This window comes from Setaria italica, chromosome II (assembly GCF_000263155.2).
Source record: "Setaria italica strain Yugu1 chromosome II, Setaria_italica_v2.0, whole genome shotgun sequence".
NCBI lineage: Eukaryota > Viridiplantae > Streptophyta > Magnoliopsida > Poales > Poaceae > Setaria > Setaria italica.
The window spans coordinates 235,248-250,416 of NC_028451.1; the positions used below are offsets into that span (position 1 = coordinate 235,248).

The following is a 15,169-nucleotide window of genomic DNA, read 5'->3' on the forward strand; positions in this document are numbered from 1 at the left end:
GAGGGGATGCAGAGATGGAACATGGACTCGGCGTGGCCGCCGCGGCCGTAGCCGGCGACGCGGAGTTGGTGTTGCTCAGGTCGACGGCCACTGCTGCAAGGAGCCATGCATGCGAAAGCGCTAATGGCGCAATCTATGCGAGCCATTGAATTATCGGATACTAGCATCAACAGAAACAAACGATCCTTGGTTTAGTAGGGAGCAGTGTACAATTGCGATTTATAGATCGATATATAATTGGGTTAGCCAGCGTGCGCAGCGCAGAGCCGAGTCCATATCCGGTTCGGTTTGCGCTGGTTTTTCTCTATCGACTCGATTCGATGGCCGCGGTGGGGGTTTCAGAGGGTTTAGCCGTTCAGCACACACACATACACTGAAGATAGAGGACGCACGGGATCGGACTGGATCACTGGGCCAACCAATGACCTCTTCTCCCATCCTTCCTATTATTCCTCAGACCAAGGTCACTAATAGAGCCAATATCTTGTCTATAAGACAACACATGCCATCAACAAATGACAACACACATGTCATCAACAAATGATAATGCAGGCAAGGTGCCCACAGCAATGGTCGCTTAACTTTTTTATCTTCTCAAAACTCTTCTTATAATATTTCTTTATTCAGATTGGCCCACCCAAAAAACAGCTTTGCCACTGCATGCTGTTTAATGCTGTTGTTCTTGGCTTCCGTGTTGAGCTAGTAGTCAGATACTCAGATTGCGCCAAGCTGTGCACTTTTTTCTTCTCTCTCCTCCATGGCAGCATGCTGCCTGGATGGATGAGGTGGTGGGCGATTCAACAATAATTGTTGTACCTGCTCTCAGGAGTGGGCATAATTAACCGAGAACTGAAGATCAAACTGAAATAATCGGAACCCAAATCGAACATGTCGGTTCTGGTTTCCAGTTATCAGTAGCCAAACTAAAAGGGTGTTTGGATACGAGGTGCTAAACTTTAACAATATCATGTTGGATGTTTGGATGCTAATTAGGAGGACTAAACATGAGCTAATTACAAAACTAATTGCAGAACCCTATGCTAATTCGCGAGATGAATCTATTAAGCCTAATTAATCCATCATTAGCAAATGGTTACTGTAGCACCACATTATCAAATCATGGACTAATTAGGCTTAATAGATTCATCTAGCGAATTACACTCCATCTGCGCAATTAGTTTTATAATTAGACTATATTTAATACTCCTAATTAGCATCAAACATCCGATGTGACATGTGTTAAATTTTAATAGGAGTATCCAAACACCCCTTAAGTTCGGTTATTTCGGTTCTTGATCTCGGGTAACTTAAGTTGGCCCAATATGAAACCAAAATAGTTTTCTGTATCACCCCGTGAAAACTAAGATCACCACCTCGGGAGGGATCTTGTTAGGGATGGTACGGCTAGAGCTGCTCTGAGATCGGCATACCACTTAGAACTTCCTCAACCATAGAGACGAAGGAGGGGGAGCAAAAAGGGTTGGAAAAGATTAGAGTTGGAGATAAAAAAGTAAAGATACTATTGATTGATCGATTGGGACTCCTCAAGACTTGCAAAAGGGTGCCCTATAAATAATTTATATTTATAGGGTAGGGAGGTCTTGCCCCTCAAGTAAATCCTTTTACAAGTCTTAATCTATAAGGATTCTTCAATTCTACTCCGACTAGGGTCGGACCGGTGAAACTGGCACACCGGCTTCAGGACCCAATCATATCGGCTTGATGCTAAATTTAGCCACCAACATATGCCCCGTACTTATTTTTAAAGCTTTGCATACCAGAAAATAAAAATAAGCTTAAGGACAATGCTTCTTAGATAATTCACTCATCAACATTCACTCTAAGGGTGATATTTAAAGATATCAGCCATGTTACATTAACATTAAACATCTTGCCACATACTTGGATAATACTTCTTTAAATACCTTCTACTAAGAGCTCTAGGCAGCGGCTGTTCCTGCAAAGTCTCCACCATATAAGAATTTTCAAAAAGCACCTTCATAATCTTGTACGGTCCTTTTCAACTTGGAGATCATTTGTCAAACTTGTTGCTCTTTGTTCCTATAGATAGAATAGTCTTCCAAATCAGATCACCAACCTGAAAAGACTTGAATTTTACCATCTTCTAATAGAGCGCTCTAGCAACTCGAATTTTATTCTTCTCAATTTTCTTGCAAGCCTCCAATATTTTCGGTTACCTCAACAATACTATCCATCATCAAAGCATGATAATCAACAACATTAAGGTCATTTTGCTTAGCCAATCTATATGCGCCTAAATTCTCGTCAACGGGCAAAACATCCTCTTGACCATAGGCTCAAAGGGAGTAATTTTAGTAGCACGATGTTTAGAAATACGATGAGCCCATAAAACTTCAGACAATACATCATGCCATCTTCTAAAATTCTCCTCTATATTCTTCTTAATGAGCTTAATCAAAATCTTGTTGCTAGACTCAACTTGACCATTTTCTTAAGCATAATATGGAGATGAATTGAGCAAGTTAATACCATAAGATTCGACAAACTCCCGCAACTCTTTATATATAACCTCTTTAGATATAAATGAAGTTCCTCGATCCGTGGTCAATATTTGTGAAATGCGAAATCTATATATGTTATGCTCTTTGATAAATTCAATTACCTCCTGATGTGTCATATTGTTGAGGGAATTCCACTTAGTAAAATAATTAGTATTCACTAGCAAAAAAGATGTCCCTTTGATGAAGAAGGATGAATTTTTCCAACAAAGTATAATCCCCATCCTTGAAAAGGTCATGGCTTAATAATATGATACATCAACGCTGCAGATACTATCTGAATATGCCAAACTTCTAACACTCTTCACGTCCTTTGTAGTAGTGAAATTAATCGGCTATCATATTAGGTAATAAAAGTAAGCTCGTCTAAGAAGCCACTTCATCTTAGGAGCCGAGTCAACTGATGTGTACCACAGATACCTCCATAAACCTCTCCCAAAAGTACATTTCAAAAAAAACCTCTCCAAAAACCCAAACATTTTAAAAGCAAATCCTCAGTGATCCGTTCGTAGTAATACTGCTTAGGGATACCAATGGTAGGTTAAGCATCGCAAAACTCAGGGATCACCCTGGATAATAATACTGCTCGTCTCGAGGGCGCCAATTCATCAAAAATAAAAAAATACAGAGGCATGACCAACGACATTTTACCTACGTACATAGTAGTACAGTTGAATAAAAATAGGTCCATTCATCATAATGAAAAGGGAACATCGGGTTCTTTGCCCTAAACTACTACTCGATCGAGTGTTTTCATGGATTTATTTAGATATTCGTCACGCCAACGCCGTTCCTCGATCAGTCAACAGACATGGCCTCTTCGATCTGCCTCCGCCTTACTGGTCCCGTTAAAAGCATCCTCACTCACTTGGTGTGTCAACGCCGCTGCCGCTTTGGCTTTGCAGCAGCAATGTTTCCAACCTTGCCTTTCTGCTCTTGGGCCTTCTTCTCGAGTTCCTCGATGAGGCGCCCAAGGAATGCCTCCACACCACGGTCGGAGCCTGGGACCTCATCCTTAAGCAGGCACTCGGCAACGTCAGCTGGAGTGATCTCCACCACCTGCAGCAGCTCCTCGACCCTTTGAAACAGAGGGTGCGCTCCAATGCCAAGGTAGTTCCTGGCTAGCATCTTGAACGCCTCGAAGCAGCAGTAGGACATCTCGATGTGCATGTCCATCCGCCCACGCCGGATCAGCGCCGGATCGAGCTTCTCTGGGAAGTTGGTCGTCAACACGATGATCCGCTCACCACTTAGAGTAGACCAGACACCATCGATGAAGTTGAGCAGGCCGGACATGGTCACTCTCTCTTTTTTCTCGTACCTGGTATACAACCATTTAGGTCAGGTGACATTTCAATTATAGATATATAGCAAATGACACCATGCAAGTAGCTAATGGCACCAGTAATGTTCGAGTAATATAAGCTCACCCGGACGATATGCTCTGGCTCTTGTTCTCCGTTCGCTGGCTGTTGAAATCATCGAAGCAGCAGTCTATGTCCTCGATGACGATGATTGACTTGCTTGTCATATTGGTGACGAGATCACGGAGCTCGCTATTGTTGGACAATGATGTAAGCTCGATGTCATAGATGTCATAGTTGAGGTAGTTGGCCATGGCGGCGATCATGGTGGATTTGCCTGTGCCTGGTGGGCCATAGAGGAGGTAGCCGCGCTTCCATGGCTTTCCGATCCGGCAGTAGTAGTCCTTGTTTCCACGGAAGCTGTCCAGATCTTCCATGATCCTGCGCTTCTTGTTCGGGTGCATCGCGAGGGTGTCGAAGGTGGATGGGTGCTCAAAGTCCATCTTGCTCCACACCTTATCATCACTGGCACGAGAGAACCCGTGGCATATATGGAAAGCATATTTGCTAGCATGAATACGTATGAAGCAGCATCGAAAAGGTAAAAGTAAATAACACCTAAAAAGGCTGCTGGTACTATTGAATAAGTTGGTACTCGTCTACTTACACAACTAGCTAATTAATTAGAATATCCATGTGTGTAAACGAGAGAGAATTGGCCTAATGCATTGGATGATTTGCATATTTAGCCTTGAGAGCTAAAAGTACACAGAGAAATAAATAAATGTAATTAAGCAGGAGATTTTAGTCCTAACGGGAGGCATATATGGAGATCTAAGAGCTGGGATGAACACGGTCAATTGAAATTATATTCTAGTATAGAATTACAGTCGACGTACGTACATGGCAAAAGATGCTGCAGAGCAAGTAGCAAATCAAGTACGTGAGTGCAATATAACTTACCCGCCGTAATACTCTCTCTTGTTCTTGTTGGTGTAGAGGCTCTGCCTTCGATTGCCGAACATGTCCTCGCGGCCTTGTCGACGGACGTGCGGTAGGTACTCGTCGACGATCAGCGCCCGGTGCCGCTGGGGGAACATGAGGCGGAGGCGGCTCTTCTCCTCCGACACGCCTCTTTTGCGTGGCACCAATAGCCACCACATGGTGACGCCTTGGAAGTGGTCGGTCACCTCCTGCCCCTGGCGGAGGCTGAGCAAGAAGCTACAGCGCTGGCCGGTGGCATCGGCGCGGAACGCGAGCGCGTCCCGCGAGCACCTCTTGGTGAGGTACGCCTTCACCTCCTGGTAGGCGTCGCTGCACTTGTCATATTCGGAAGGCTTGGCAAAACTGGAACTGGAAGGCTTCTTGCTGACGATGTCGATAGTGACGAAGGGGTCCAGAAGCGGGACCAGCCGCCTCGCATACCGCCGGAGGTGAAGGTTGAAGTACATATTTGGCAGACCCCGCGGAGCGTAGGACGCTAGCAGCGGCGCCCAGAGGAGAAATCCCGCTGAGCGGATGCCGTCGCTCACCCACTGCTTCATCGTTGCCATCATCGTGCCTGCCTCTCTTATCGCTACCGATATCTGTTACACAAAGAAAGAGGCACGAGATGATCTCGAATGAAGATGAACGCGCGCGCGATAATCACAGGGTACGTGGAGGGAAGGGACTGGAGGTGCTCCATCGGTTAGCTCACCTTGGCAACGATCGAAGATTGAGATTGGTGCCGGCCTTCTCGGATCACAGGCCTTGTTTGATCTCGTCGGCGTGAGAAAGAGGAAGGATCGGAGATGCAAACGGGGGCTTCTTGGACTGTTGGGGAAGCGAGGCGGCGATGGAGCTGCTGCTTTTAACAGCGGAAATAAAGGTGAGCGTGCTAGGGATCAGTGGCGGAGCTTGAGACACTGGGTCTAAAAATTAATGAACAGTAGGCTTTTAGGTTAAGCAATGAACAGTAGCTGCCAGCCTGCAGAGCTACCACCTCTCGGCTCTCGTCGACACCTCGGTTCTCGCCGGCGACCTTTTTCCTTTTTTTTCTATCTGCAGGTCGGTTTCCGTGCACTACGAGCGATAGTAGACTAGGGAGCAGGAGGAGTAGCAGTCGTCGGTAGATCTCGCAGCGTTGCTTTTGTATCCTTGTGCTGCTGATGGCGCCACTGCACTGCCGGTGTCCTTTTTTAACGCAGAGCGCGTGTACTGTTGCTTGTCACCGCGGCGGCTCTTTCTCTCTGTCACTCTGTGCTTGTGCGTGGTGAGTAGTAAACCATCCGGGGGCACCTTTTGTCCTTTTGGCCTTCAGCTCAACTTACCCGGATTACCTATATAAAAACTTGCCCGGATTCGATAAGATAGTCTAATGGCGTATACTCTTCTTAATTACCAGTCCAATCTCAGGCTAATGGGATCTCTCCATGCGTGCATTAGCATCGGTACTTTTGCATTGCGATTTGCGAGGCATGCACTTCGTACGGTCGAGTTGTATATGCGCGCTTTGGCCGCTTTCTGTCTGCTGCCACTTTTCTTAGCTGCACGGGATCGACACGTGACCGTCGATTCCCTCCCGTCTCACGATGAGATTCCGCTAGCAGAGTACGCAGCGAGCCGTTCCATTTCCAGAGGCATCAATGTATTTTTTTAAATTATTAAAAGGTTTGTTTCGGTAGGAGCAAATCTGTCTTTCGAAGAAAAAGAGTTGGAGCAAATCTACAACAGATTTGTTCAGAGGCAACCAGGAACGAGTACACAATTGAATAAAAAGGGAATTCACAATAAGGTAGCCTTGCAATGTGTAACAGCTGCTAATTGAGTTATTAAAGTGACTTTGATAAATTGGAAGCAATTCAAGAAGAAAAGGAAAAGAAAATGGCCAAAAATCAAATTCAGGTCAAATTTGGCCGAAATTTGAATTTTGAATTTGAAATTCAGAAAAATTCGGCAAAATTATAGAATACAAGTGTAAGAGTGATGAGAACTTAGGGATCAAGAATTTGGAACAGAAATGGTGCTAAATATCTCAGAGAAATCAAAGGAAGAAAAAGGAAAATTGAATTTACTGTTCACTGTCCGAAAATAGGAACTCAGAAAAACAGCAGCAGAGTCTGTTTTCAAAATTGATTTCTGAAGAATTTTTCAAATAAGTGATCAGGACAACTATACCATATTGAAGTATGAACTTTGGACTACAAGATTTGGGTGTTGTTGATCAAGAATAGCAGAGGGAGCTATTTCAAATAAAGGCCTAAAGTCGGCATCTTGTCACTGTAAACAACATCACTGAAACAACTAAGTCTGAAAATGACAGTGAATCGCCGACTTTGGAATTGATTTCAGAGAGATGTAGATCAAAAGGTGTACATGTTCATGAGAAAAATGGAACCTTGGGATGTTGTAGAACACATTTGGGAAGAAGTTGGACTGAAAGGAGAGGAATTGGATCACTAAACTCAGCTCCAAAGTGAAGCAAGTGACACTGTCAGTTAACTGACGAGCTGAATATTGATTTCAGTAAAATTCAGAAGAACACGAGAAACAATTCAAAATTCAGCTGTATTTGATGCTTATCTCGGGTCAGAGCATAAATAAAAAGTGAAGGATTCAAGTTTATCTCCAACTTCTGTTAAGACACTTGGGGACCGTTGGATTGAAGATCGACCGCAATTTAGCTCTGAAGTCACGGGCGTCAGAAGAAGGAAAGAGGGGCGGTGACAGAGCAGCAGGACGTGTCGCCGCCGCCGCTCTCGGTCGCTCGCCAGTGCGACGACTAGGCCACCTCCTCACCACATAAGCCTATGGGTAGACCACGGTGGCAGCCATGCGCGCGGTAAGTTGTTTGTATAATTACCGCTCCCGCGCCGCCGTTTCACCGCCGCTCTTTTTACCGTCGCCGCTCCTTCTGCCAAGTCACCGCCGCCGAGCAAAAATTCCACCGCCACACCGCAGCTCCCGCCGATTCCTTCCGTCCACACCTCCGCCCACACCTCACCAGCAACCCTAGCAACTTGTTGCCCAGCTTCTTCGCCGGCACGCCTTGAACCACCGCCGCTTCTGTCCGCCATCGCCGCGCCTCCCGCTCACGGTGAGCACTATCTTGCACCGGTTCCCTTTCTTCTTAAGTAGTCGGAGGCAGGTCCTTAGGGTACTAGGATGGTGTAAGAGTAGTTGTTCGAGTAGTTTGTGCCATCGTCGTGAGTAGTCGCGACCGGCCGAAGGTGTCGCCGCCCGCCGCCGTGGAGGGAATGGCTCCGGCCATCTCCCAAGGAGCCGTTGCCGCGCACGGGTGCGTGAAGGTGTAGAGGTGCTGTCCTGACCTAGCTTCGCCGCCGGTGGGGCGCCGGCCGGCGAGTCGCGCCACCCCCTGTCGCGCGCGCGTTTTGGCGGGAGGAGGAAGAAGCACCTGGATGCTTGGGCCCGCGCGGCAGAGAGAGAAAGGAGAGGAGGGGGAGTAAGAGGCCGGGGCGCGGGCGTTTGTGGGCCGGCGTGTTGGAGGCCCGCGGAGCCGACGCGATCAACCGGAAAGGAAAAAAGGGGCCGGAGGCCCAGAAAAGGAGGGCAGGCCGTGCCGCGAAGGAAAAGAAAAAAAGAAGAGGGCCGTGGGCCAGTGACGGACCGGAGAAAAGAAAAAGAAAAGGAAAGCGGCCCACGGGGCCCGTCCGGGGAAGAAAGGGGCGGCGGGTAAATGGAACAGGAGAAAGGTGGGGTCCGCACCGTGGGGCCCAGTGCGCGTGAGAGAGGGTAGCATCGAGCTGAGTGAGAAAAGTTTTTCCGGGTGTTTTTCGGGAAAAATTAGATTTCCTTTAGAAAGAAATTAGTTTAAATCCGTTTTACACCATTTAAATCACAGAAATTTCTAGGAGTGTCCAAAATTAGTGAAACCAATTTTGTTAGGTTTGTTTTATTTTCCTTTATGCATTAAAATTTTTACACCCTAGAAAAATAATAAAAAATTAGGTATTTATTTAATGCCTTTCTTTTAAGGTATTAAATAAATACTTAATATTTATAAAATGTATAAAATATGAAATAACATTTTCTTAATCACAAATTATTCTTAACTCATAGGAGATTAGGTTTTTCAAGTTAGAAAATAATTATAACTTTTTCTAAAGATAAAAGAAAAAGCCTTAAGGAGGGTTAAGTAAGAAAAATAAAATTGTGGGTTAATCTTTTTGGGTTTATGTGTGTTGGCTTGCAACTTTATCATGAAGGAAAGTTGTATAGTCTTTTATTCAAAATTTTGCATTCCTAACCCCTGCATATATTGTGCTATAGATCCCGAAGCACCAGAAGGAGAATATTTGGAATTTTCAGAAGGACCTTCGGAGTTCGAAGAAGTTTTTGAATTAGTCCCCTGTGAAGCCAACCCGTCAGAGAATACTAACTTTTTGAGCGAACAAGGCAAGCCCCGGTGCATTTATACCTATCTATTTTGGAGTCGTATTTCATGTGTCCAATTATCGGTTATTTGCTATATGTATGCACTAAGTCTAGGAGTTGCTTGAAACCTATCCTTGTGTATGATCATGCCTTGCTTTAAGGACATCTTTGCCACTTGTTCAAACCTTAGATGATACCCAAGTCTAGAATTGCTTACTTGCTTACATACTTGGTTTACCAACCTTAAGGAAAACTTTTTAGTCATACATGTTGCTTATGGAAGATAACTTGGAAAGTTGAAAGCGGACAGAAGCTAGAGATGTAGTTCTGTCTGCTAAATTAATTTGGTTAAGGCCCGATTCGTTGTCTTAACCTTTGATCAAGTGATAAGCATCTGATCACTTACTGGGTATGGGACCAGTAAAGCCCAGTAGGTTAGTAAACTCTATGATCAGGAATACTTCGTACCCGCGCTTGACGTGCTGGAGATTGGCAGGGGCGTAGCCTGAAACTCACATGGAGATCGAGCCAGACGTGGGGTCCCATGTGGGGGTGCGTCCCTGGGTCCGGGTAGTCGTATTCCTAATCATTGATTTTGCTAATCGAGAGGTTGTTAGGTACAACCTGGACAGTCGTATAAAGCTGGTGATCAGGGTACTCTCCTGCAGGATGTAAATGGGTCCGGATCGCCGCAATTCTCGGTTATGAATGCACTTGATCACTGTTGAGCATCGTAGTATCAATTCATGCAATATATATACCTTTGGTTGATATTTGATGTATGACTTAATATCTATGATTGCTTTTACTTTCTGCTCCTCATTTAGAATGGTTAGGTAATGACTTAATCCAAATAAAAGATAAAATTAAGGCATCACTTATAGTAAGCTTTTCGGCAAAAGTTGCATCAGCCAAGTACACCAAAAAGCTACCACATACATCCCAAGAAAAACTATTATATTAGTTAGTCGGGTAAGACTTGCTGAGTACCCCGTACTCAGGGTTTTCCCTTGTGGCTATCTTTCAGAAGCTCCGCAGGAGTCTACAGAGGAGGAAACCCCGAAGCCCTAGGGTATTGTTATGAGTCTCACAATACCCTCAGTGAAGAAGTTTTAAATGCTCATCTACTCCTGAACTGTTTATGTTTAAATCTTAGAACTCTGTCTAACACTGCACTGCTAAGTTTGTTTCAATCTATGTTCTGTAATAACTCGTACCTTCTATATGTATGTAAAAATGTAATATTTGTTGATGTTATCCCATCACGGATACTATCCTAATGTATGGCTATGAGACACGTCGTGGATCTTTCGAGGAGTCCTAGGGACACTCGACGGACTACCGGACTTATGCTGTTTTAGGTGCGTTTCGGATAATTGCTGTTCCAACAGCGATTAGGCGCACTTAAACCAGCTTAAGTTGGGCGGTTCCGCCACACAATGGCATACGGAGTGCTGTACTACCTAGTACCTACCATGTGTTGCGCCACCCATATAAACCTGCAAGATTAGCAACCTTTGTGGTTCGAATACTATAATCGAATATGTTGATTTGACAAAAGATGGTGTTATGCTTCACAAGCAAGGGTAAATAACTGAGACTGGAAACGAGAATTTCTATATTATGAGTAAAGAAAATCCCTAGTGGACTCTAAAGGGTTTAGCCCTCTTGAAGTTGCACATCATTGGAGTGCCGCAACACAATTTTTATCTCCGGGTCCGTGGTCATAAAAAACCACGAAGTACACAAAAGGCTAAAGCCTAGTAGAACCCCACTAGGACGTTAAGAATAAGATCAGGGGCTAGTAGTGCTTTGTTAGATTAGGGTTTGGGAACCTAAAAGGATGGAGTAAAAAAAGTGTCAAAAATAGACGTGCGTGTTGCGCAATTATATGTCACCTTTTGTCTTCACATTTGGCCCTTGTTTACTTCCCTCCAAACTCCCAACTTTGACACTATGCAAAAAGAAGATTCCCCATCACATCAAACTTGCGGTATATGCATGGAGTACTAAATGTAGACGAAATCAAAAACTAATTGCACAGTTTTGTTGTACTTTGCGAGACGAATCTTTTGAGCCTAATTAGTCAATATTTGGACAATAATTCACAAATACAAACGAAACACTACAGTGCCGCATTTATGGCAAATTGCTAATTTTGCAACTCCCAACTTGGGAAGTAAACAAGGCCTAGGTCTCAATCAGTTTTGTATCGTTGCTGGTTCTTTCATCACTAGTAGAGAATTGGCCTTTAGTCCTGGTTGGTATGATGCAAATCTTCTGAAAATCCATCCGGAATAAATCAATCGTGACAAAAGGGGGTTCTTTTGTCCCGGGTCACTCAACCGGGACAAAACGGATCACCACGGCAGGCGCTGCATTCGGGACAAAGACCCCCTTTTATCCCGGTTGGTAATACCAACCGGGATAAAACGGATCACCACGGCAGGCGCTGCAAAAAAAAAACAAAGAAATCCCGGGCTCCCAGGAGGCCCCACACACGCGCACGTCGCAAGACACGCAAATTTTTACGCGAAATATGCGCGTGCGCGCTGCGTGGGATTCGAACCCACAACCTCCAGCCTCGTGCGTAGCTTCCTTGCTATCCCACCTACACACCACATCTAACTATATATGGATGCTATCCTTTTGTATTAACTCGTGGGGGACCCTTTTATCCCGGTTGGAAACACCAACCGGGATAAAAGACCCCCTTTTATTCCGGTTGGTACCACTAGCCTTTGCAACCCGGATAAAAGGTCCCGGTTGGTGAGCCCCCCACCAGTGACCGAGCTTTAGTCCCGGTTGGTGAACCTTTTGTCCCGGGATAACTTTAAACCGGGACAAAAGGGGGTGCATCGAAAGCCAATTCTCTACTAGTGCATGTACGCACTGAAATCATATGTGCAACTGATACGTAACTGAAAGGAACCTCGACCCGGCCCCGCGTCGCTTAGGGAGACTCGGACGGGCGCTGAACCCTAGCGCCACCCCCTATTCCTCTCCGACTCGCCGCCGGCGGAAGCCCATCCAGCCGCGACGAGGGTGGCTGCAGGGGCATCTCCTTCCTCCACGAAACTCCTCCCCTCTCCTTCCCCATCCTCCCCACCCTCTCATCTCATGCTGCGGTGGCTACCTGCGGCAGGCCTGGGCTGGGGAGGCCCAAATCTGGCACCAGCAAACACGGATCCGGCACCGCCCAGGCCACCGCGGCCTTCCCTAGAAGATCCATGGGAGGGTGCTAGTTGCCCAAATTTGCGACGCCCTGCAACGGCGGCCAGAGGTTGTGACAGCCCGCGGCTACGATGGCCCGTGGCTACGACAGCCTGCAGAGGCGGCCCGCGAGCTAGGTGGTTTGCGGCAGCGGCGCCAATTGACTTGCTACAGCCGCATGCAGGTGTGGTGGCGTGCGGCAGCGTCCGCAGCACACTACCGGAAACCGTATGTTTGCAGAGTGTTTTTAAGTTTGCCGAGTGCATTCCCTCGGGCACTCGGCAATCAAGCTCTTTGCTGAGTGCCGCGCTAAAAGCACTCGGCAAAATAATTGCACTCGGCAAACTTGCTTGTTTGCCGAGTGGTTTTTTTTGCACTCAGCAAACAAGCTCTTTGCCAAGTGTTTTTTTTTCACTCGGCAAACAAGCAAGTTTGCCGAGTGTTTTTTATTTTTTTTGGCACTCGGCAAATAAATAAATTTTTTCCTCTTCTACCCTTAAATATTTTTCTACTCTGCACATACAATATGTGGTACTTCATGTTAAAATTTAGTAAATTTCTAGATGTTTTTGCTATATTTAATTATTTTATTGCATTTCAAGAAATTTTTTTGGTATAAGTCAAATTTGAAACGCAAGTGATTCAAATAATAGAATAAAATGAGTAGAAAAATTATATTCATGTTATTGAGTCTAGTGTGACGCCTTACCCAGGAAATGAAAAGAAATTTCGAACATCTCGTTTAGGGAACACGACCACAAACGTGTGGTCGAATGGTTTTTAAATTCTTAAAAAAGCAAACGAAGTATGAAAATCATGAAATTTGTCATGATATGATGATATCATACGTGGAGGCTGTAGTAAAATATTGAAAAGATTTCGTACAGTTTGTCACGTACGATGTTTAGAAACCGAAGCATCTTAGAAGAGAATCGTAGCATTGAGAAGCATCCAGTAAGATTTGGAGTCAAACTAACAGTCGAATTGTGGTTTGACTACACAACTTTTTGTATAGGCAATAGACAACATAGATTGTTTCATGTGAAATTTTAATAATTTTTTGGAACATTTTGATAATTTTAATTTAATAAGTGCAATTATAGAATTTTAATTAATATAAATGGAATTTAAGCTATAACTGCATAAAATAATAGAATATTATTCTTAGAAAAATAAAATATATACTGTTGAGTGAATTTAACAAGATATTTTAAAGTGCACCGGAACAAATTTAGAAGAACACGTTATGGAAAAGAATGAAGGAAGGAGAAAAGGAAAAATGAAAAAAAAGATTTGCCGAGTACCCCAAATCTGTCACTTGTTCCATATAAACCAAGTCATGCCGGGCCACCTCCCCTCACGCCCCCCCCCCCCCCCCCGGGCCGCCGCCCCCTCCCCTTGGAAAGAACCAGTGAACAATTGGGTCCACTTGTCAAAGAGAGAGGATTCGCAAACCAAGAGTCGACCTTGCACCCTCCCAGTCAGCCGGTGTAACAGTAGAGGAGAACTGCATGTTCTGAGTAAGTCCCGGCAACTGAGGTGGGAACCGACATGAGGCTGCAGCATGGCCCAAGCGAAAAAAAAGGCCGCATCTGATGGGCCTTGAACAATCAGCCCAAGAATGCCATGAGGAAAAGCATCTTGAACAAGAATTCCGGCCCAAGAAACTGCCAGGAGGCAACGTTGCCAACCGAGAGGAGAGACCGTTGTTGCCTTCATTAAGACTTGCGGCGGGCACAGTTGGCAGTCCCAAATTAAGGGCTAAGTTAATGCTTGGCGGTGAATTTGAATTTGCAGTTGCAGAGCCCAAGGTCAGAGAGTTCTTCTGCGAAGGAGATCTATCAACCCACTGCCGCCCAAGACGATTGAAAACCGAGATCCGACGAGAAGATTGATTATTGAACTTTCTTGAGAAAGGCTGAGAATCACCAATTGGAGTGGTATTAGCCCCAGTTAAAGGGGGAGAACGCGGGCGAGACGAAGCAGAAGCGTTAATCCTATTCTTCTTAGATGCAACATGAATCTTCTTCTTAGATGCAACATGAATCCACGGGAAGAGAGTTCCCTGGGCAGAAGCCAAGATCGACCGAGCAAAAAGAAGACCACGATCATTGAACAGATTGAAAGCCACCTTGAAAGGTTCACATTGCGAAATACCCAATTGATACACCAAAAGGCCAACATCTCTAGAAGAAACACAGAACTTGAAAATCCAATCTTAAACCTCGCAGACTTGAAAAAGGGGAGCTGAACCTCCCAAGACAGACTGGAGGATGAAACCCACATTCTCAACTGAGAGTTTTACCCGAGATCTCGTGAAGGTGGCTAGGAGCCAGAAACCCGAACCAGAAGGCGAGGAGACATGGGCGCCAAGCAGGGATCGTATCTTAGCTGAGAAGTTTAGGCCAGGGCAAAGGTCAAGCATGGAGAGATCCATGGTGGCAGGAGGAGAAGGCTAGGAGATAGGGGGAAGGGGAGGGGGGACGTTGTAGGAGGACACTCACCGGAGGGGAGGTGGACGCTGGGACCGGGTGGTCACTGGCGGGGGGGAGGGCGCTGCTCCTCTCACCATGGGATTTGGAAGAACTAGTCTTCTAAGGGGGTGTTTGGATACGAGGTGCTAAACTTTAACAGTGTCACATCGGATGTTCGGATACTAATTAGGAGAACTAAACATGAGCTAATTATAAAACTAATTGCAGAACCCTGTGCTAATTCGCAAGACGATTAAGCCTA

At 45.4% G+C, this 15,169-nt stretch overlaps 1 protein-coding gene across 1 annotated transcript; it reads right to left on the reverse strand.

Annotated features, from left to right (window-relative positions):
• Positions 1-3,081: 3,081 nt before the first annotated feature.
• LOC101775594 (AAA-ATPase At3g28510) lies at positions 3,082-5,731 on the reverse strand. Its single transcript, XM_004955279.4, has 4 exons — positions 5,544-5,731; positions 4,808-5,430; positions 3,971-4,369; positions 3,082-3,861 (listed from the first exon to the last, which is right to left on the reverse strand). Exons 2-4 carry the CDS (start codon positions 5,398-5,400, stop codon positions 3,417-3,419), a joined length of 1,437 nt encoding a protein of 478 aa, XP_004955336.1. The 5' UTR covers positions 5,401-5,430; positions 5,544-5,731; the 3' UTR covers positions 3,082-3,416.
• Between the last annotated feature and the right edge of the window lie 9,438 nt (positions 5,732-15,169).